The sequence below is a fragment of the Oxyura jamaicensis genome, chromosome 1 (assembly GCF_011077185.1).
Source record: "Oxyura jamaicensis isolate SHBP4307 breed ruddy duck chromosome 1, BPBGC_Ojam_1.0, whole genome shotgun sequence".
Taxonomy (NCBI): Eukaryota; Metazoa; Chordata; class Aves; order Anseriformes; family Anatidae; genus Oxyura; species Oxyura jamaicensis.
In genome coordinates this window covers 32,945,426-32,968,542 of record NC_048893.1, presented here as the reverse complement: position 1 = coordinate 32,968,542, position 23,117 = coordinate 32,945,426, and the positions used below count along the sequence as shown (strand labels likewise).

Here is a 23,117-nt window from a genome sequence, read left to right as displayed (position 1 = left end):
ATCTTTATTTTTTCTTACTGCGCTCTGCTGATGCCCCTGAGTTTTCTATAATATTTATTGGATCTAAGAAGGGATAAGATGGTAAAAAACTCTTAATATGTTATCATAACAATGAATGCAAATTGGGGATTAGTGAGGTCACCTGATATTTGCATGAAGTAGAAATATTAACATTCTCCTGAAACTAATAGTAAAAATATTTGAAAATGGTGAGGGTGTTTATCATTTTGCTTTATCTGAGATCTCAAAGCATTTTATAACCACCATATCTTTGTTCAAATCTCACACTCACTGAAATTGTATTTATAAAGGTTCCATGTGGTGTATGAATGGCTGAGCCTAAGTGAGAATTTAGGTGTGAATTCTTGAAAATTGACTAGTAACACCCCACAATATTTGCTTGCCTTTTGGCAGAAAAAGATCAGCTTGTTCTTTGATTATGCACCATATGCAACGTACATGCATAACTGCATGCATACACATATATGTACATATATTTGTCTATTGACAGCTTTTTCTTATAAGATAAAACTTTTCCTCTCTCGAAGTCCACTTATCTAATTATCACACTATAATGAGGTAATGCTGTTGAATGAATTTTTAATCCCAACAGTACATTTTAAAATATCTTGGTATGTGTTTTCCTCATAACTAGTTTTTATAAATTGAGATTTAAAGACTCCTTAACTGAATAGTAGAAATGTTTTGCCATATTATCTAAATTGTATAAATCCCATCTTATTTCTTTGTAAATTTTATAAGTAAGGTCTATAGCAACACTCCAAGAAATCAGACAAAAGTTGTGTTTCTTTCTTTCACTAATTAAATTTTCATTTTAGAAAAGAAGAGTTGTTTCTGCAGGTATTACTTTCTTTCTTTTTTTTTTTTTTTCTTCTTTTCTTTCTTTTTTTTTTTTTTTTACTATTAATTAACACTTTCATAGCACATTTCATCTACAGTTTAAAAGACAGTTAAGCATGATTATGCTCTCCTTTTGGTGAGAAGTGCTGAGAGGACACCATAACCATTGCCAGCCAGCAGAGCCAGGCCATATCAGTGACAAGGCTGTCTTAGCTTACAGTATTCCTCACACCTTAGTTATTAAGCATTCTACCTCCCAGAAATCAATTTTTGGAGGGCAAGATATATACAGTGCCTGCCAGTATATTAGAGGATTGTTTATATTGATCTTTCTTGCAACACAGTTTTCCTTTAAGAAAAAAAAAAAAAAAAAAAAAAAGAGAGAGAAATATTAGTCAGTGAGTGCCAGTGGATTTTCTTCAAGGGAAGTTCCAAGGTAAGCAAGATCTCAGAATCATGTCCTAATTCACCTGATAAGTTCAATGAAGTAACACTCATCAGCCACTTAATGTAGTGGTACAAAAGGAGATGTAAATTTTGATTCAGAAACGAGCTAAGTACAGGCTAAATACAACACAAGCTGTGTTGTTATGTGTGTTGAGCTTAAAGCTTTGAGACCATCAAATGAGCTGTGTTCATATCCAAATGTTCCATACTGCACCTTAACATGACTTAAACCACTGTCAATGGCAGTTAATGGTTCATTATGAACAATCTACTTAATTTATGCTTTTTATCTCAATAGTAAATTACTGATGAATCTTTTGGATAGCTTTTTAAAAGAAAAAGGGATTTAATATGTATGAACAAATACAAATTCCAAGTGAGTATTTCTTTTTGTATTTCTTTTACCCATAACTTTCTTCATGTCATGAAGAAAGAAACTGATGGGAGTACTTTACTCATCACTGACAAGAAATTTACTCATCCAAATGCTGAAGGAACAATGCATGATCAGAAGATATTACTGACAAGGACTAAAGTAATAACCACTTTCTATATCCACATGACACTAAACAAAGTGTTCATTTACTTAAGATATTATATTCATAAATGGTGAAGCTGAAAGGTCTGTAAAGCAAAGCCTGGTTTCCAACAAATTTTTCATGCCCTTTACACAACACAACAACAGATTGACACCTCCCCATATTTCCCATGAACATTTTACTATCTGCTCCCTTAATCACAATACTCACAGCTTCTTCATCTTTGACCATTGGCTTCAAAATTTATTGTGTGCAACTTGTGGACCTCATGGCACAGCCTTTTTCCGTGTAGATCTATAGGTATTTTTCAGATATGTGTATGGCGATAAAATGTGATGTTGCCATCAGAAACCTGATAATAACAGATACCATCAGATCCTATACCAAAAATAAAAGTATGAATATACTAGGACATTGTGAGTACTATGTGGGTTCTCCATGCAGCTAAGCAGCACATGTGTAGTTGCTCTAGTTAAGGACAGTTTTATCAGGTCCACAACGTGTGAGCAGATGGCTCTGCAGCCCGTACATAGTGATCAATACATTCACAATGCAGAGTACATACCCAAGGACAGTAGATTGGACTAACCAAGCATGCAAACTATAGTTGACCTGAACACAGACAGCTGTCATTTGTCCTGCTACTGTTTTGAGTGGGCTGTTGGGCACCCAGAAGTCCCAGAGAAAATGGCTAAAGATGGCAGGATAACAAGCAATGAGACATAAAAGCAATCAGCTACTGTCAAAGGTAGCAGCCTCAGCAGGTGCATATTCCCTCATCGTCTCCTGAGGAAATTTAGATAGGATTGTTGTAAAGTTACAGGCAGGACAGACTATAAAATTGCAGTGCAATTATTACTGTACGATATAAACTCTTAAAAAGTCATTGTCTTAAGATATAAAGTCATTGTCTTAAAGTCATAAAGTCATTGTCTTAAGATATAGTAGTTCTCATTATGGAGTCAAAAAGTAGTTAAAATTAAAGCAAGTACTACAAACATTGTCATAAATTCTGTTCTATGGCAAAATTATTACACAGCATGTCACTAAAATCTCCATGGCTGTCTAAAGAGAGGAGTTTGGTCTGTTATGTCTCTCACAAGTATTTTTCTTATGCTCTCCATGCCTAGTGTTTCACCTTTTCAGATTGATTTTATCATTTTATTTAGTGTTCACCCTTAGAGAAGTTCTAGCAACAACCTCCTGGTATAGTATGGCCATAAAATATTTCTCAATATTTGTTGTGTTAGGTTAACCATTAAGATCATTATGACAGTTCCTATTTTCTTTATCACAAGCAGAACTGGGATGGGAAGCTCCATAACATGCTAGCATATAGGTACAGATTAATATATTCTCCAAATAAATGACACATTGAAATGCAATAGAGTACACACAAAATATGGTAATATACCTAAAGATGAAGTATCTATTTTTTAAAGCATGCAAATTGCATGTTTGTCTCAAAAGGCTACAAACAGATGGAGTGTTGTGTTCAGCACATTTCTTCAGAGTTTCTAAATCTGCCTGATGGGAATTCCATTACCTGCACCAGCTGCACAGGTGACCTTTTTGACTTCTACTTGCCAGACTCTGAATATATGAGGAAGTGTTGGCTTGTTTTTAAAGTAAAGTATATGCAAATATGGACATATCTGACATGTTGCTGTAGCGCCTATTTAAAATGTATGCTCTCTGGTTTAACCCTTGCACCCATAAAGTGTTTCAAACTCTCTATGAAATAAAATATTTTTATGTCTTTCTTTTTGGTTAATATACTTTCCTATTTTTTCCCCTTAATCGGAATTTATTAAGATTTCTAATTTAAGAATGATTATTGGTTGTAGATCTAATTATTGCAGGGAAAAACAAACAAACAAACAAACAAAAAACCACACTTATGTATTGGAAAAAGTCTGTGTAATGATAATAATACTGTTGCTTCCAAGAGTCCTCTTCTATCTCCAATATGCAGTCTGTAGGAGAACTGCCTCCCTGCTGCTGCATCAGCTGGGACAAGAAATTAGCACAGGAATGTGAAGACAGCTATTCCAGGCAACCTTAGGAAAGAATTGAGAAGGAATTTATGTAGCTGTTACATATCAGAGAGAGAACTTGTAAGTGTAGAATTATCAACACATTTACAATAATTTTCACAAATCACAATCACTGAGATAACTGTAGAGTTAATTTAAATACCAGATGCCTAATAATCTGCATGAAATTTCTAGATGAAATGTCAGATTTATTATCTGAAACAAGCTCTACAGATCTATCCAAGATCTGAAACATAATAGATTTCCTCTGGCTAACACTAACTCTCTTTTTTTTATATTTCTCAGGACTGGTGAATTTAATAAAAGTATCAGGTAATAATAATTCCAATCTAGACTTACAAGGTAAGTAGTAAGAAGTACAGGTAACTACTTCTGGAAAATATTCTATAGGCTTTGCAGAAACAATTCAGTTTACAATGATATAACAAATGCAACAGGATGCTATGTTTGCAGACCATAAAAAAATGAGTAAAAAACTAAGATTGCTACTATGAATTTGAAATATCAAGCCAATCTTGAGCTTAGCATCATCTAGGAAAGTGATTGCAACATTTTTATTACGAAGTCTAGAAATAGCAGGTTTTCCACACTTACTACAGTTTGACATCTGAAAGTGAAAACCATAAGTCTTTAATTTACTATGAACAATATATTTATTTTCCACTAGAAAACAGCTGTAATGTGCAAGAATTTATCTGCCTTTAAAAGTAGCTTTCACCAATAGCAGTTTAATCCCTTCTTAGATGGCAAACACTGAAGGTACCTATAAAACAAATTGCATTTTTCACACATAACAAGGCAACTCAGTATAATGGAACCCAGGTGTTAGACTAATTTCTAATTTAACCGTAAATGAAGAAAAGAGAAATATTAATCCTCAATGCAAGTTGTTGTGGTATTATAGAATCCATCATAATGAAGAAATGACCCCACTTTGCACAAAGGTTACCTGTACAAATGGTACGGTATTGACAAAAATGATAATGAGAATGTGTGGCAGCAGGTAAGCAAGAGTTGGCAGAAGGAATCTATTGTGATAGGCAGATAATTACAATGGAAGTCATGTCTTCAGTAATGACTAGGATTCACATCACATATCTTTTCAGTCACAATACAATTTCGCTAGCTCTGTTTATGGTAATCTATGGGATTATTTGACAGCAAGGTGACACTGTGACTTTGGAACAAATTTCTTTCACAGACAGCACAATTACTGATATTGTGACATTCAATTAGCTATATCGCTGCTGTATAATTTTGATTTTAGAAAATATACAAACATGAGGTATATTTTTCATTAGTACATGAAGTTCTTTGGTTCTCCATTTGGATCTCATCAGTCTACAAGCTTTAATCTTACTAATGCTTGGGAACTGGGAGAAATTTAACAGCTCTGCATCTTTAACCATTCAGCTGCAGGACTGATAAAGAAAAAGGAAAAAATTATGCATTTTAAATATATACTTTTCTATATGAGAAGGAATATAGATTTCCAGACAAAGTTTATCTGTGTTGTCAACTCTAGTAAATAACAATAAATATGCAATATGCTTTTCAAACGGGAATTCTCTGTCAGTAGTTATTAAATCATATGCCAGGCCAAATCCCCAGCAAATCTATGTACCTCAAATTTACAAAATAACTAGGAATTGAAAAATGTTACGGTGATGAATCAAAACTGTGCCACCAATTGTCCCCTTAATGGAAGCAACATGGGTAGGACAAGACTGACAGCAGATGTGGTGAATAGCTCCCGAAGTTCCACCATATCTTCTGTCCATGGGAATAAGCTAGGTCTTACTGTGAGTATTTCATCACAAGACCAGGGTCCACAGCACCCTGTCAGTACTTGCATGTGAGTAAATAGCACTTTACGCCCACAAGTTATAAAAGATGTGCTTTGGCAAACAGACAGCAGCTTTCAAGAAAAAAAAAAAAAAAAAAAAAAAAAAAAAAAAAAAAGTTTTATGTTTGAAATTCATCAAGAAAGACCGTGTGCAAAAACAAAAGAACAAAATAATTTCATTTCTGGGATGTTTATGAATATTTTTTGTTTGTGCTTCATGTGTATGCTTCTTCAGTGCCTGAACTTGTTTGATGGTCCACCAAAAGCACATTTTGTTATTGAGTTCTTTGAATTCTTTCTTCGACTAATCTAATCTCCCATAACCACCTCAACAAAAATCTTTCTTGCTTCTTTACAGTATATCCTCACAAATATAGCACCATAAATAAGATTTTTATTTTGCAAACAAAAATGAAATAAAATAAGAATGGGTATGACTATATCAGAAACAAAAATTTGCTTAGAAGACAAAAATTTCTACAAATACAGTACTTTACTATCCACATAGCTTGTCATAGTAGTGATTTTTTTTTCTTTGCCGTGGATTTCACAGTCTAAAGTTTATGTTGTTTGCCTTCTTTATAACTCTGAATCTTTGTGACATGTCCATTATTTAAGACATAGGATCCAAGGATTAATCAACAAGCAGCATTAAGGTACAAGTAACTTTTAATCTGCATGATATCTGCATCTTTCCTTCCACTAAATCTGTGTAAAATTTTATACTAAAATTGGATTAGAAAAGTTGGTTTAGGGGTATCTTATTTATAGTCATGATTTGGGAAAAAAAAAAAAAAAAAATTAAAAGCTATCAGTATCCTGCTATTACCACTTCTATTCAATACTTTGTGGCTTGAATGAATAAAACCTAAGGCTGAGATGGGATGAAGATACTGCTAAAATTTGTTAGAGCTGTGAGAACAGTATGCTTTCTCACTCCAAGGGGACAGGCTGCAATGATAACGATCTTACATTTGTAGGGGGGGTTCAAGCCAAAGAACCCCCAAATGCTTTAAAAAATAACAAATTATATATAAAAATCTTTCCATTCACCCCTGAAGTTCAGCAGCCTCTGTTGTGAAAGGTTTTTAAGGCTGTACAGTAATGTCTCCTTCACTTCACAAGATATGACCGCTATAAGCAGGAAGAGTCTCAGCAGGCTGACAATAGCGCTTCAAATGGAAATATAGAGACCACTGAAGCTGATATACTACTTAGGAAGTGTGGCACATTGATTAAATGACCTTCCTTTTGTGTTTGAGAGGACTGTACATCCAATAACTCACTGAGTGAGTCCAAGTGCACTTGATGCACTTAGAGCACAGTTCTTCAAGGTGCTGAGCACAGTGGTTCACAAGACAACAAATGGTAAGTCTGTAAATATGACATGATTAAAGGTAAGTAAGTGCCTAAGTGCTCTGCTGCTCAGAACTTACACAGCTTTATGAAAGAGTCTGTGTCCCTGAGAGCCTGACATTCGTGTATTGAAACCAGGACTCCTGAAGGAGAGGAACAGAAACAGTGACACGGGTGTGGAGAACCGTCAGACTTAGTGCCACTGACAGACATAGGCCTTGGGCAAGGGGGAATTTCAGCAGCTTGCTTCTGCTTATCTGTTATACAGACTTCGTGGGTGGAGGTCTGCGAGCTTGGTGAGAGAGGTTGCCAAAGGAGGGAGAACTGTGGTGGCGGTACGGCCCTGTTTATGTATATGCCCCTAAAGGCAGCAGTGCCTGGAGTGAAATCTTTTGCTTGGTTATTTGTAAAATGAATATTAAAGTTACACACACACACCAAATATGATAATGAGCTTAATGAAGTACATGCTAAACATATATGACTATTGTACTCGACTTATATCGTGCTAAATGTCACCCTGGGGAGGGAAGGACAGATAAGGTTAGGATACAAAGGAAAAAAGGAAAGTGTAGAAAGAGAGAGTGTTAGGGAAAAGTGTTACACTTAGGAAAAGTTGGACTGGGGGGGAGAAAAAAAAAAAGATATCGGAGACCTGGAAGAGGCAGTCAATGGGCTGTGCTCCTTTATCCACCACCAGGACAGGGATGCCTCGGTAAGCTCTGAACCTTTGCCCTTTGGTGAGGAATACCCAGGCGATAGCTAGCACTATTATCATATATTAGCACCATTGCAGTAAGTGTTATTTATCAGCAGCAATTCAGAATCCGTTTTATCTGTCGCCTTATTAAAAATTTTCAAATTTGCAAAACTGTCTCAGTGAAAGTCCTTGGCAGAGCTCTAAAACAGAAAAATATTTTACTCCAATAAGTCCCCTTTAATGTGACAGAAGCGTCAGTAATTTTCACTTGCGTGCTTTACAAATATAGAAAGAGGTAGTTCCCCTAAAAACACTTTCTCTCACCTATTCCATAAGAATTTGCTTTATGGGGTTACAGCTGAAGAGGACGAAAAGCGTTCTGTTAAAATAAATAAGTAAATAAAAGGCTAAAACATAGAGGAAGAAATTTAGACAACACCTACATCTCAAATAAATATATACATATAATAATAATAATCGATGTAGTTGATAACATAACTGTAGAGATACTTATTTCAATATACTCCTCCAGAGCTCTACCAAAGATTGTACAAGAGGGAGGTCTACTGTAAGTACTACTTTAAGAGGCATCTCAGGTGGAGACAAATGTGCTTGAAGACTGATATCTGATGCAGTTGCAGCTGCTGAAGGCATGTGTTGATGGAGAAGGCAGGCAGAAAGCTGATGAGACTCTCATTAGATGAGGAGCATGTCTTAGGGTCTCAAAGAAGCAAGATGGAGAGCTGCCAGAGGGAAGGGTGATATTGATAAGGAAGTCTGTTGCCCTAGTCTTTTCCTAAAGTTCATGCACAGGTGCCTCAGCCATCTTTAGACAACCTCAGACTGCTGGTCCTGACACCGCTACCTCTGGGACCTAATCTGCTGCCTATTACTTCTGTGTTTGGGTTAGAGTTAGGTTCTTTATGTTAAACATATCTTGAAAGGTGACAGTTATGTGTCTCAAAAAGCATACAGAAAGGCCAGCATGGCAAGACAAAGCAATCTAAAACTGAAGTAGAAGGCACATTAAAATGAAATAATAATAATAATAACAAAAGAAGTAGGAAGAAAAGGATCATAAGCTGTTTTATCTATTAAGAAAAAAAAAAAAAAAAAAAAAAGTTGTTGGATAACTCATTTCAATAGCAGATGGCTAGGTTCAAGTACCTGCTTACCCTAAGGGTAATGAACTTTCATCTCCCACTTCTCCAGAGGATGCCCCAGCCAACAGGTTACAGACTAATGAAGCTATGCCATATTGCAATTCATTATTGACTGACCGAAGGCAAGGGGAAGGACTCTCTGCAGTTTATCCTGAAAGATCTAACTTTTTTTTTTTTTTTTTTTCTTTTTGAACATCAGCTGCAGTATGGTTAAGTACTTCCATTTTCCATAGTAGATCGACATTATCAATAAGCTTTCAAACTATTAAAGAGAAAATCCCAAAGGTTCAGTCAAGCCAGCTAGCTGTCCCCAAGAAAGCCTATCTGAGTGAGCCCAGTAGAAAGGAAAGCTTAATGTGACTTCAAACCTTTCAAACCCTAGAAAATGCTTTGATGCTGCAACCACAAGCAAAGGATTTTATGGCAAATGATCACTAGTCCTGAGTATATCAGCAATAGTTTTCCGGTATTGAGGTGCTGAAAGGAGCAAAATGTCATGTAAAGATCAAGTTACAAAAGTCTAAATGTCACAGGAGGGATTATTGCAGTAGCACTGCACATGTAGTAGGTGCTGTACTTCAAGGTGATTTACACAGTGTGCAAGTTACATGTCTGGCCTCTCTGAGACGTGTTAGTGGGTGACAAGAAAATGTCTTCAGATTTTCTACCCAAGCTAGGCAATCAAAAATGATTGTGAGTGGTATGATTTCTAAAAACCTTCCCTTGACAAGGACTCAGCTACCCTACATCCTGGATTCACTGACTGAACATAGGAAGGCTTCCTGAGCCCTTATTTCTGAAATATGCAGTATTTCTTTATTCTTAAGCAAAAGTTAGAGAGGATTTGAACCCAAATATCTCACTGTGCAAGAACGTCCTATGTCACTACTGGTACTTGGAAAACAAGGAAGGGACACCCTTGGTATGTTTTTGCATGGAGTCAGTAAAAGTGCTAAAGGAGCCAGAAAAAAAGCAGACATAATAGCCAGTCCTCCTCAGTTAGTGGCTGGCAGACAAATTCACTCCCCCGGAGGCATTCAAAGATCAGAAGGAAAGGGTTGTTATGTTAAAGCTGTCCTTTTACCTCTGCTCTTAGCCAGCAGTCAGAAAAAGCAATTGAGATGTGTCCCTGTGAGCTTCTTTTCTTGTATGCCCAGCCTTATAGGTAATTAGTCTCCTCTTTAAATCAGATGTTAGGCAGCAGGAATGATAACTGAGGGTAATACACATTCTCTGTTACCCAGAAATGCTTCTCAGATCCTACAGATTCAGCCCTGCCGTGAGTTTAGTCCAGTATCAGCATGAGGCCAAACTGGTAATCCTTAATTCCTGCCCTTGTTTCTTTGGTGAAGAAACATATTCCCAAATGGATTCCCAAATGGATTCCACCAGAGTCTGGGAGACAGTAAAGCCAAGCAGACCATCAGCTGGCACCAACAATGGCTCAGCATGGATGGCAGAAGCATGGGGGAAGTTGAGGGAGTAAAGACAGTTGCAGGAGCTGGGGGTTGCAGAGTGGGGCAGATGCAGTCGAGGCACATGCATAGGCCTACATTTATACAGAGGCACGTGACCAGAGGTGAGGAGGAAGCTCTTTAAAAACACCAGAAGGAAGTGGATTCATGCCCTCCCTCACAGTTTGCTGCTGTGAATTGTCAGTTTAGTCCTACCAGTCCAGGTATAAGTGATCAGAGATAAATCCACTGTTGGGATTAGGAGATAGAAATCAACAGAGGCTATTAGGATGAGATACCCCTCATGCTCACACAAATAACATAGCGGATAGGTTTGCCAAATACCATTTCCTTTCCATTCTCCTGTGTGCTCTGGAGATGCACAGTGGGGAGCAGAAGGAAGTAACTCATAGCAGTAAAAACAAAACAAAACAAAAAAACACACGCATGGGAGGAAGTTGAGGAGGGAAGTATTCTGGGGAGAGAAAAAGGTGTCCCTCTTGCTGAGGCAGCTCCACTTTTCTCTGGGAGGGAGAGAGGAGAAACCAAACTTTTGGGTACCAAAGGCCTCTGCTCAACCTTCATCCATCGCTCTGCCCAGCTTGTCACCCAGCAAGGATTTGTTTATAGCCTTTTCACCAGCTGATACCTGCGATTGGGGAACGTTTATAAATCCAGCAAATGCTTCAAAGTTTTTTGCTTAACATTCAGTGGAGCAGGAGATGAAACCAAGATCTCTCTTCATTTATTTGGTCCTTAAACACTAGCACACAGAGTCCTTTGTGCATGCCCTTCTTCTCTTCCTTTTCCTTCTTGCCATCTTCTTTTCAAGCAAAGTGAAAGTAATGGTTTCACTCTCCCAAACTCTGAATGGATTTCTCATGTTCCATTTAAGAACTATGATACAGAAAACTATTGAATAAAAAAGATGATAAAAAAGCTTCGTTTTCTTTTTGATCAGGCTTACAGGCAAGGTACAGAAGGAATGCTTGTTAGTGAATTTGGGTGGACTTCTGGTGGATAATAAACTCAGTGCTGAACTCCTCAACTCTAGCAAGAGCTTCCTGCACGTGCCCTGAAAACTTATGGACACCTCAATTACATTTGATATCATGGTTGGATTTTCCTTCATGCATATGATTTCTGTTTTCTTCCCTTGTAATTGCTAAAATTCTTCAAATAAGTTTTGCAAAACTACAGTCAACACATGCAGGCTTCAATTCTAATTCTAGCACGTGTCCATGCAACTGAAGAGCAGGTACTAAAAACTAAAAATACGTCTGCCCAAGGAAGTATTTGGTGAGATATGCCATGGCTAGCACTTCTTTTCCAGAAATAAATAAATAAATAAATAAATAAAACAGTTTTTAAAAAAAATTACTCTCCTTTGTAATATTGTATATCTTTACTATTTGGATAATGTCTCTTTTTATTTTTTATTTTTATTTTTTTATTTTTCCCAGTTAGCACTGAAAAGCACCTTCATACAGAGACAGGGCATCAGCAGAAAGAACTAGCACTTCTAGTGATTTAGAAGACTTGGCTGCTCAGCTGGCATTTGATACTTCCACAAACAGAGGTATCGGGATGGCACTGGACTTGTGGAATTAATGCAGAACCAGAAAAAGTACAGCTTTGAGTCAAAGCTTCTAAATATTTCATAAATAAGAGAACAAAATTAAAATATAGTGGGTATTCAGGCATGAAAAATAATGAACTGAGACAATGTGATTTGTATGATTCTGATTACTGATGATGGGTCTTCACAGCTTGAAGTTTAGGTCTGCAACATGCACCACAGCATTTATCTAACTGCCCCTGCAAATGTAGCCACAGTCCAAAGCATCACAGATAGCAAAATTATTTCCATACATGTCTTGAGGAAGGATATATTCTGTAGAAGCAGAAACTGTGATTGAAATATGTATAATTTTTAATCTACTTTAACATTAGAGTTATGCAAATTTGATTAAAACAGATATTTCCACAAAAACTGATCTGCACACTGAGCAACGGCTGTGTATGGTCTGCAGGTGGCTTTCTGCAGGAACACGTTCTTCCACGCTCCTTCGGCTCCCTCTGCTGGCTAGTCCATCCCCCTATTTTTCATCATTTTAATTAGCTTTTACTCATTTTTTAAAAAACTCTGTTTAGATGAGAAAAAATGATGCAGATTAAAATTGCACCTAAAGCAATGAAATGATTGCTGAATTGATAAACAGCGTGCACAAAGTTTCTTATAATTACTGTCCCTCATTTTCTTGGGGAATGACAAGAAGCCTATCAGACACTTCTGATTGCTTTCCGGTAACTCGGTGTAACTGTAATCTATCTGTTGCTTAAACTGACATATCCCGGTTATGCAATTTTATATCATACTGATCATTTATTTAAATAGTTATGCCTTCATATAGCTAAGTGTAGTCTTTATTACCAATGTCTCTTTCAGGCATTTCTGGAATACTTTCTTCCACAGATTTTTATGGTGTTCATCTATCAAAAATGCTAAAGAAAAGAAGCTGCAGTTTGTATTCTTGTATTCCCCTCTTTATTGCTGTTTTTTCATTTCTAGACAGACTTGACAGAGCTTGTACCAGATAGCTTATACTAGATTTACAGATAACTGTAAGTACTCAAAAAGCATGTTGGACAAAAAGCAATATAAATACAAAACACTCAAACACACACACACATTCATCGAAGTAGACCTTTGCTTAATAAAGTATAATGAAGGGAAGGAATTCTCTGGCAGAATATACGATAGAAGTATTATGAAAAAACTCAGTGTCATACTGACTAAACTGGGGATCTGAAAAACACTAAAGGTTAAGGGAATATTAACAGACAATATTATGCTGTTCCAAGGCATCTCTGATCTGCAGGGGATTTTAGAAAACCCAGAAGGTCTAGCTAGATTATATCAAAGATGGGAAGCTTAGAATTCAATGTGCAATTTTCTCCATAGGTATGTAGGGCATTATACCCATTTTTTTTCTGTTTGGATATTCAGCTGCATGATTATGTCAGTCACTGATGGAATTACCTTGAGAAAATAAGATTATGAAATCTCCATGTGAAATTCTGCAAAACTATTGAAAATACAGGTTTGGGGAATCGTGGGCAAGATGTAACTTTCTCCAGGACAACTAGGGTGACTTTCTGAGGGATATGCATTAATGCTTAGCCCCAGAAGCAATGCTACCTGTGGGTGTGTATTATGCTAGGCCTGGGAATAGGTGTAATCTGCTCATAATTCACCATGAACAGAACAACTCAGGCAATTCCGGCTCGAACAAGTCTCTCAGGCCCTGTTTGGATGTATTGCTTTGTCCTTTGGGAGGGCAGTGCTTACATATAAATTTTTCCACAGTGTTTTATTGCTGTTCAGGAAATGGTGGCACATCACTGGCCCTGCTCAGGGGGCAGGGGAAGTGGCTAACTTTGCCATCATCTTCATGCAGCTTGTTCTTGAGTGACAGATGAGGAAAGGGCCCACTGGGCTCGAGACTAATTACATGGCTGAATCCTTTTCAGTAAGGAATTACAGAATTACATTCAGAACCAAAGAATGTGAGTCTTGTGCCCCACAGCAGCCAGATCTAGCAGTTATGTATTGCCTGAAAAAGCTTCATACTCTGACAATAGCCACAGCAGTGAAAGAGTACACATTAAAGGTCATGCCAATGAGTTTCAGCAACAAGAAGGAACATCATTTAACATGAAATTCTCTGGCTGTTCTGTGATTACCGACTGCAGCTCCTTCTGGTCTGCCATTCCCACCACCGTGCTGTTCAGTGGTTACTCCTTGCCCAGGAAGCCTAACTCCTTGCTAAAATCCCAGCGCGCAGGGTAGCTCTTACTGCACAGGCATAATTACCTGCTTCAGAGCCAATACCAGAGCTCATTTCTGAGGGCCAGACTCACCCAGCCTTGCCAGTCACAGCTCAGTTCAGCACTGGTTATATCACACAGGCATCTCGATTTAGAGCAGCAATAGCAGCCAGAAAACATAAAGCTGTGCACTGGTGACTGAACAGCACGAAATAGCGTCCAGCTGCTCATCTGCTTAAATCAAAGCAAGCAACAGCTCTATTATGTGCATTTAATTAGGTCCTTATATATTATATCACACTGTTTATCCTACTGTTTATGGTTGCCTCTCAAGCACTTCTGCTCTGCTCCCACACTAAGCATGCATGCAGATGCCAGCCATTAGCAGCACTGTTTGTTCTGCTCATGCTACATATTGTTATATCTGAACATCTTCCCCAGTTTAGTGTCATGGATGCCTGGTGTAGACTTTAGTTGGTCCTTTAGTAGATTATAGGCAGTCTTCTTCCTAGTCCGGCATCTAGCTCTGTCCCTTTCCACACTCTGTTCAGCATCTCATTCTTTCAGTGGAACAGCTATTGTAACTACAATACCTCTTTTTTAAGCCTTCAGAGTACTGCTTCAGCCTCCATACTGTAGATTAAAGAAATAAAATCATCCCTATCAAATTAATAAAATAAAATAATAAAAAAAAAACATTTCTGATCCCAAATTTGATGATTACTTTAACCTTGACCATGTGAGTAAAATATGCCCAAGTGGCAATAAAAGGATTTAAGATCTCAAACCGATCAGCTTGTCCTAACTCACATACTTGTTAGTATGAGTAATGAGTATTACTGCAGCCTCCCTGATGCTGCAGGGGAGGACAATGAAGAACATGAAACCAAAGTTATATATTTTGCAGGGTTGAAAGGAAAAAAGGTCAAAGAGTAGTTGTTTCCTTTACAAATTTTGCCAGTGACAAGCAGAAATCCTAAAATATAGGACTGGTTCATCAGAAATAAGATGCAAGTAAATGTGAAAACACAGCAATCCAGTTTCACTTCATCCTTTTTTGAATATTCAAGGACTTAACGTTTCTCAATCTGGGCTCAACCCTTTCCCTAAATTTTTCATGCTCAATATAAATAATGCAGGTTCCTTGTCCTTTATCCTATTTAGAATACCTTTAATCTCCAGCTTCTAATTTCCTAATTAAATTAGCATTGTCCATTTCATAACTATTTGACCTTCTACCACGACTTAAATTCCCTCCTCCAGTATATTTAAGGAGTCATCACTTCCACTCTCATGCAGTTTTCCTTGCTTTCTTTCCAGACCTTGTTGGGAGAGAGAACTGAAGAAAACAAAATGCACAGGGCCAAAGAAAGCATGAGTAGAACCACAAAATTGGGACTTCCTGGTGGAGACATTCTCCTGGGAGTGGGTGAGTGAGAACCTGGGCTGTAGGACCAGGTCTCCCAGGGCTGCTTTGACATTTTACATTAAACAGAAAATAAACAAAATGTCTGTATGTATGCAGCTGTTCTTTCAAGCAATGAAGGCTGAGCTCTGGGCTCAAGGTACAAATTTGCATGGTGACCTTATATGTTGTCTGAGCACATCCGGGAAGCAGGTGACATTCTACTGCTATTTCCATATAGTTTTATCTCAACAAGCAGTGGGACAGAGAGTTGATTTTCTTTTGCTTTGTTTTGTTTTGCCTGACTGAATTCAGTATGAACAAAATATGATTGGCAAATTCTTGTGCTCAGGGCCCAAGTTCCAGGTACTTTACCTATCACTATACATAGAGAGGTAAATTAAAAATGCCTTGAATGATTTTCTGACAGTTAAGCCAATTCACATTGATATTTTACATCTTTTTAAATCTCCAGAGGGCATGCATGCAAACTGTCTAGCAAAAATGTTCCCCCAATCTGTGTTGTCTCTTTGATCATGTCTGGGACTTACATTCACAAGTGACTGGATTGTCTGTCACCAAAAGAATGCCTTAGTCTCTAAGTCTATGGGTTAATTTCACACACTGAGTGTCAGCCCAACCTCTACATCGTGGCTGGATTTCAGATCCATCCCTTTCTTGTATAGTTTGTAGGCTAATTTGGACCCCTCTTCCGTGTACAGTTGATAGAACCATAGAATCATAGAACAACTTGGGTTAGAAGGGACCTTAAAGACCAACCAGTTCCAGGCCCCCTGCCACAGGCAAGGATGCCACCCACTAGACCAGGTTGCCCAGGGCCCCATCCAACCTGGCCTTGAACACCTCCAGGGATGGGGCATCCACAGCTTCTCTGGGCAACCTGTGCCAATGCCTCACCACCCTCAGAGTGAAGAATTTCCTCCTAGCATCTAATATAAATCTCTCTTCCTTTATTTTAAAACCCTTTTCTATCACTATCTGCCATGCAAAACAGTGCTCACCATCTTTTTATAAGCCCCCTTTAAGTACTGAAAAGCTGCAGTTAGGTCTTCCTAGAGACTTTTTTTCTCTAGGCTGAACATCCCCTGCTCCCTCAGACTTTCTTCATAGGAGAGGTGCTCCATCCTCTGATAATTTTCATGGCCCTCCTCTAGACCCACTCTAACAGGTCCATTTGGTATGGAATATCCCTTTGGTTGGTTTAGGTCAGCTGCCCTGGTGATGTCCCCTCCCCATCTCTTGCCCCACCCCAGCCTGCTGCCTCGTGGCAGGGGGGTTGGAGGGAGTCCTGATGCTGTGCCAGCATTGCTCAGCAATAGACACAACACTGCTGTGATACCGGTGCTGTTCTAGCTACAAGTGCAGAACACAGCACTGTATGGCTGCTGCAGTGAAAGTTAGTTCCATCCCAGCCAGACCCAGCACACAAGGAGAGATTGAGAGCTAGGACTGTAATAAGAAGTCCAGGCAGACCTTATCAACGTGCATAAATGTGTGATGGGGCAAAGACTGAGACAGAGTCTTCTCAGGGGTGCCCAGGGAAAGGACAAGAGTAAATGGGCACAAACTAAAATACTGGAAATCCCATATGTATCTGCACGTGATCAAATGCTGCACCAGATATTGAGAGGCTGTAGAGTCTTCAATCCTGCAGATACTCAAACTCAACTAGCCTTGCTCCTGAAAAACCTGCTCTAGTTGACCTTATTCTGTGCAATGTGGTTGAAAGAGGCAGTCTCCAGAGGTCCCTTCCAATCTCAGCAAATTCTGCCCAGTAGAACTGACACAAACAGTAAAAAGTCCACTCAGACCTTGAGGTCCCATTGTTTGGCATTCAGTATGAAACAATAAAAATCTGAGGACTATTTGTTCCTTTGTGGATCTAAGTATGCCATTTGAGTCTTAATCCAGTAACTACTATAGCAGCTATACCTACAAACCCTTTGACTGAGGAGCCACATCTCCCTTATGTTAGTGAACTGTACCTGTGGTAGAATCATACCTTTAATTTCAAGAAAAAGAGGAAAATGTGGCTTCCTTGTGTCCAAGGCAATCATTATAATACTTGGCATTTGAGAATAACAGACAGCTTCTCTAAGACTTATTACAGAGTTGGCCGATTGTCCCTTCCTTCAGAGGAAGAGATGAACTTCCAGTCTTTCTCCTGTACTGTCAGGCAGGTAAGTTCCATACATTATTTGTGCAAGACTCGGTCTGGTGGACACTCTTTGACAATGCTTATCCAGCCTGTAGGTTTGATCCTGTAAGCAGGAGAATTGTCAGTCAAGTTTCTAACAAGCAAAAGGGCTTTATGTACCTGTACAGTTAACATTGGATGAGGTGGAATTCAAAGGTGCTCAAAGGCTGACTTCAGAGACAAATGGGGCAGTTCACTACATTTGGGAATTAGCCCCAGTTGTTAAAGATAGGCCCAGGAGCTTTTTAAAGCGACTGATGAAGATAATCAAATTTATGACTATGTATCAAATATGGTAGAAATCAAAAGATTTTATGAAAAGATTTGTTCAATAACAACAAATTTTTTAGAAACCAATTCGTAGTCATACCAAACAGAATTAAATGTGCACTGAAACGTGCAAGTCATTATCTGCTAAGTCATTTGGTGTACTAAACAAGCTTGTTGGAATAAGAGGTGAAGAAACACAGTTTTTAGTCAAGTTCATTTACTTCGATGAAATTGGCTCCTTGAAAAAGTTTACAAAATGAACTGATGCATTTGAAAGAATTGCCCCTTTCCACCAGCACCAGCTATTAACATAGTTTTTCACATTTTTTTCCTTTACAAATTAGCATTGTAGCGATCTCTGTTCAGAAAGTCTTTATAAGCACGTTTTGCATCTGCTTTACTGTGCGGGATTCTTCCAAATGGTTCCAGATCATTGAAGCAGGTATCAAACACTTCATCCACAGCTTTTTCCGCAGTCTCTCTGCTGACTTTTCGAACAGCCAGAATGGAACGAATTGCTCTGTCTCGTACACAAGTCTAAAGTGGGAATTAGAAAAAGAAAATGTAATTATTTGAAAAAAATAAATCATTTTTTTTCCCTTTTAAAAAAAATTTTGTCAAGTATCAACTCCTACTACATGTCACAGAAGAGTAAAATAACGTCTACAATAAGCATTAAAAGACATTTCTGTTCAAATTTGTTTTAAGTATGCGTTTTACTTTTCCAATACATATATTAACCTCCAGATAAGAAAAGGATATTCCTCTCAACAGGAAAAAAAAATAAAACTTGAGATTTGTTGTGGGTACCAAATATTTGTACAACTCGACTTGCACACAAGGGAAAAATATGTCAAAAAAGAAACATACATAAATCCCAGATAGTACTTTTCCGATTGAAATGCTGTAAAACATAAATGAATGACTCCTCTAATAGTCTTTATTTTGTTACCTCTCTTTATGGCTACTTTTGCTTACACAGTTTATCTATTAAAGATAAAAACAATGTAAGCATCTCCAGCTACAAGCTGACTCCTGCTCTAGAATAAACAAAAACAATTATTTGGGACTATTATTTAGTCTTCACCACAAATAAAGAGAAGCAACTCCTCCAAGACACACATGGTGTGACTCAATATGGTTAGCATAATCAGTGGTAAGGCAAACAAGAACAATATGCAAGTGGGCTGGCCACAAATCACTTGTCCCCCTTTCTCCCCACCTCTCTGCTGCCAAGGTATGGGGGCACCCATTCACAGAGTTATTAAGGCCATTAGCATTATTAAGGCACAGGTGCTGGGTCGTCAGGATGTGGTTACTCCCATCACATAACTGCACAAGCACATGGAGCATTGGGAACCGGGACAAACAGAATTGGAAACTGTCTAGAAAATCATGCAATGGCAAACACTAAGTGGAAGCTAGACCAGCACTGCTGCTGGACAGCAAAACCCGTGAGTCCTGAGGTGCCACCACTGTCATCTTCCTGGAGGACTGAGAGAGCAGCTCGTGTTCCTTTAGGTAAAGTCTGAGTATGGGTTATGATTAGTACGCTGCTGATTAATCAGAATTTGATCCGATCTATATAGGGTCCAGGTGACTGAAAAGTCGATGTAACTAAGAATTCTAGAAATTCTACGTAACTGTAAGCTACACTAAGTGGCAGAAATTGTAGATAACAACCTATGCTGATTGCTAACATATGATGCAACAATAAAGTGCAAAAATAGTATCTAATTATAGCCAAAACCCCATGGCCAGTTGTCATTCTTTCAAAGATCTCTAAAACAACCTGCCTGTCTTCTGTAGTGTTAGGTGACAATGTTGCTTAGACCCTTTGTAATCCAGTTTTCAAACACCTAAAGAGTTTTACTGCCTTAGAGTATTGCTGCTACATTGTTTGAAAACCCTTTTTTTGTTGGGTTCTTATTGACCATCCATTGTCAGTGGTAATGCTATAGGACATGACTAAGTCCTCTGGCATTTCACTTTAACAAAAATAATAAAAGGTCTTTAGAAAAAATAATAAAAAACCACCATGAACCATCAAAGGTTAATTAAGCAAAGGTTGATTGAGTAGCAGGTCCATGGCTTATTCACAAGCACTGGTCCTGTCACACTACTGCTCTGCAAAAATGAAATTGCTTGGGAACACGGAAGAGATGAACAGTAACAAACTGAAGATAATAAATATCAAAAACCATCAAAAAGGAAGGAATGCTATTACAGACACACTTTGCAGATATAAGTGATTATGCAAATTATGAAATTAAATTATAGACTAAAATTACAGGAGGGTCCTGTACCCTGAGTCTGTAAAACAACAGAAGGAGCTAACAGGGTAAAAGAAATACAAAGGTAGGAGTAAGGAGGAATAGGAAAAAATAATGCAGAAAACTAAAAATTAGGAGGCTTCTGCTTTTCAGTGAAGTATTCAGTCAGGTGCTACAACAGCAGGACAGAACAGGAACCTCAATACAGTTTCCTGGCCAGACCAGACAAGATCAGGCTCCTTAAGCATTCTCCCCCCCTCCCCCCCCCACCGCCTGTTAAGAATATACTCCTGTCAGAGCAATGTGAGGAAGATGCAGATTACTCAGCAGCAATCAATGTTTCATGCAGCTGCAGTCCTGTTCTCTTCTCATAGCAGAGAGATTTAAGAAAGAATCCAGCAATGGGAAATGCATATAGAAAAACTGAGTAAGAGGAGCCAAGAAACAAGGCAGTAGGGAAAAAAAAAGAAACAACAGCAAAGAAACAAAATGTGCAAATTGGATGTAGTACACATCCAAGGGCAAACTTAAAGAAAAGGTGAGGGAACTTGAGGAAGCTGAGACATAAAGCAAACAAGTGCTAAGTGGGGCTCAGTAACATGAGAACAAAATGAAGTGGGAGAAATACAGGGCAGATAAAAGTTGTACAACAGTATTATGGATTCTCGGGTATCTACTTTTTTCTGCAATGAAAACATTGCAGAAAGTGTAAAAAGCAGAGATCTAATATATAAATAAGGCTCATAACAAATCAGTAGACATTAAGATCTACGGTATTTACCTGATGGTGTGCTTTTAATCCAAATTTAAACCTGGCTATTTCATTCATCAGTGTACAGTCTCCACTGAGATTAGCAGCTCGAATCTATTGAGGAAAAAAAAAAAAACACAACGAAATACAAAATCAGAGAAACATGTGGAAATACAAAGTTAAAAAAATAAAGATAACTTAAAGTATTATTAGCAACATCACAATCAAAAAAAAGTGAGAAGATCAAGTTAGTGTTAACAAAAAAATATAAACAAAAACCAACCCAACAGATTTGCAGGAGAGAAAAAGAACACTATAAATATTCAATTAAGATGTGAATGTGTTCTAATCTCCAACTATTCTCATTTGGTAACAACCACTTCTTGTTATGCTTCCATGCATTGGGACCACATTCTACTTAGTATGACACTGACATATTAATATTTGTGAAAGAAAAAGATTTGTTCTCTAATTGAAACTGTTTAAATTGATCAGACAGAAAGGACAAAATGTATTAAGAGAATTAATCAAATAATGTTTGTATAACAGGATGCCTAATTAAACATGAAGCATCCCTAATAACCAGCAGCGATAAATTCAATGACAACGACAGAAACATTTTAACTTACCTCTGAACAGGCTAAGTGTTTGACATTTTTAAACCAGTCAACATGTGCACGGCAGTGATCAAAAGCGTGTATCAATTCATGCGCAACCACCCGGTTCATATGGGATTGCTGGCGAATGTTGTTCTGACACAGAACAATCTGTAGAAGAGATACAGGTGGTCTTTTCAGCAAGTTTCTTAGAGACCCAATGCAGAAACACCTACAGCAATTAGACTCTTTAGATCAATGTTTTTTAATATCAGCAGCCCTACCATTCTTCAATGTACCAGTAGTGCCAGTTCAATACCACAGGACACCTTTCAAATATCTTATTTTCATGACTTTAACTCAGGTATCAGCATCAATAAATCCTGTTCTTTTTTCATCTGGGAACAAAACGCTAAAAAAACTGTAGCCTTCTGTAAGATGACAGTGTCTGGTTTGGTGCCTACCTGAGATGTGGCAGAGTCAAAACCTCCACTGACACAGCCATCACAGTTTTCGCAAGAAAAGTGCCGGTCATTGAAGACAGTGCTGAAAAGTCCAAATGAACAAAGTTTGGGACAAAGTTGAAGAAGTCTGCTAAGTCTATGTAATACAGATGTTACTACACAGAAGAGGATGAATTAGTTTACGTACCAACCAGATTGCTTCATAGCCGCAAGCAACAGTTGAGCATATGGATCTAGAAAAACATTGCTGCAATCAATTTCTCTAGATAAAAAGTTTTGAAAGTCGTCTATAATCAAACTATGGAGACAGTCAGGAAAGGAAAGAACTGCTGTGTATGCAAACTCATGCTTGCTAGTATTCAACATTAATGTGATGCAAATGGTCCAACCACCCCCTTACCACCACTGTCACCCACTGAACCATGTCCCTAAGCGCCAAGTCCAACCTTTCCTTGAACATCCCCAGGGACGGTGACCCCGCCACCTCCCTGGGCAACCCGTCCCAATGCCTGACTGCTCTTTCTGAGAAGAAATGTCTCCTCATTCCCAACCTGAACCTCCCCTGGTGCAACCCGAGGCCGCTCCCTCCGGCCTACCCCAAACCAGCGGTAGGTTCAGGGCCCTTACTCGTCTCCAGGCTCATCCGCAGCATCAGCTGGCAGCGGTTGTGGAAGGTGAAGAGGCTGCGCACCAGGAAGCTCTGCGGCTTCTTCTTGCGGTCCGGGAACAGCCGGTACCCGAGGTCATCCTCCTCCTCCTCCCCCCCGCCCGGCGGTGGAGCGCCCCCCCCTGCCGCCATGGCCGCCGCCGCCGCCCCCCCCCCCTCCAGTCCCTCCCGGCCCCTCCCGGCCACCGTCCCTGGCGGCAGGATAAAGGCGCATGCGCC

At 38.6% G+C, this 23,117-nt stretch overlaps 1 protein-coding gene across 1 annotated transcript; it reads right to left on the bottom strand.

Annotated features, from left to right (window-relative positions):
- Positions 1–17,480: 17,480 nt before the first annotated feature.
- ATP23 (ATP23 metallopeptidase and ATP synthase assembly factor homolog) lies at positions 17,481–23,056 on the bottom strand. Its single transcript, XM_035336388.1, has 6 exons — positions 22,859–23,056; positions 22,419–22,464; positions 22,232–22,313; positions 21,801–21,938; positions 21,202–21,285; positions 17,481–18,684 (listed from the first exon to the last, which is right to left on the bottom strand). Exons 1-6 carry the CDS (start codon positions 23,028–23,030, stop codon positions 18,481–18,483), a joined length of 726 nt encoding a protein of 241 aa, XP_035192279.1. The 5' UTR covers positions 23,031–23,056; the 3' UTR covers positions 17,481–18,480.
- Positions 23,057–23,117: the final 61 nt, after the last annotated feature.

Excerpts from the sequence above, each read along its gene's own strand:
- ATP23 (XM_035336388.1), bottom strand. The coding sequence starts at position 23,030 with ATGGCGGCAGGGGGGGGCGCTCCACCGCCGGGCGGGGGGGAGGAGGAG. Across the intron at positions 22,465-22,858 it reads GCGGATGAGCCTGGAGACGA|ATCCATATGCTCAACTGTTG; the intron begins GTAAGGGCCCTG and ends ATGTTTTTCTAG. Across the intron at positions 21,286-21,800 it reads AACACTTAGCCTGTTCAGAG|ATTCGAGCTGCTAATCTCAG; the intron begins GTAAGTTAAAAT and ends TTTCCTCAATAG.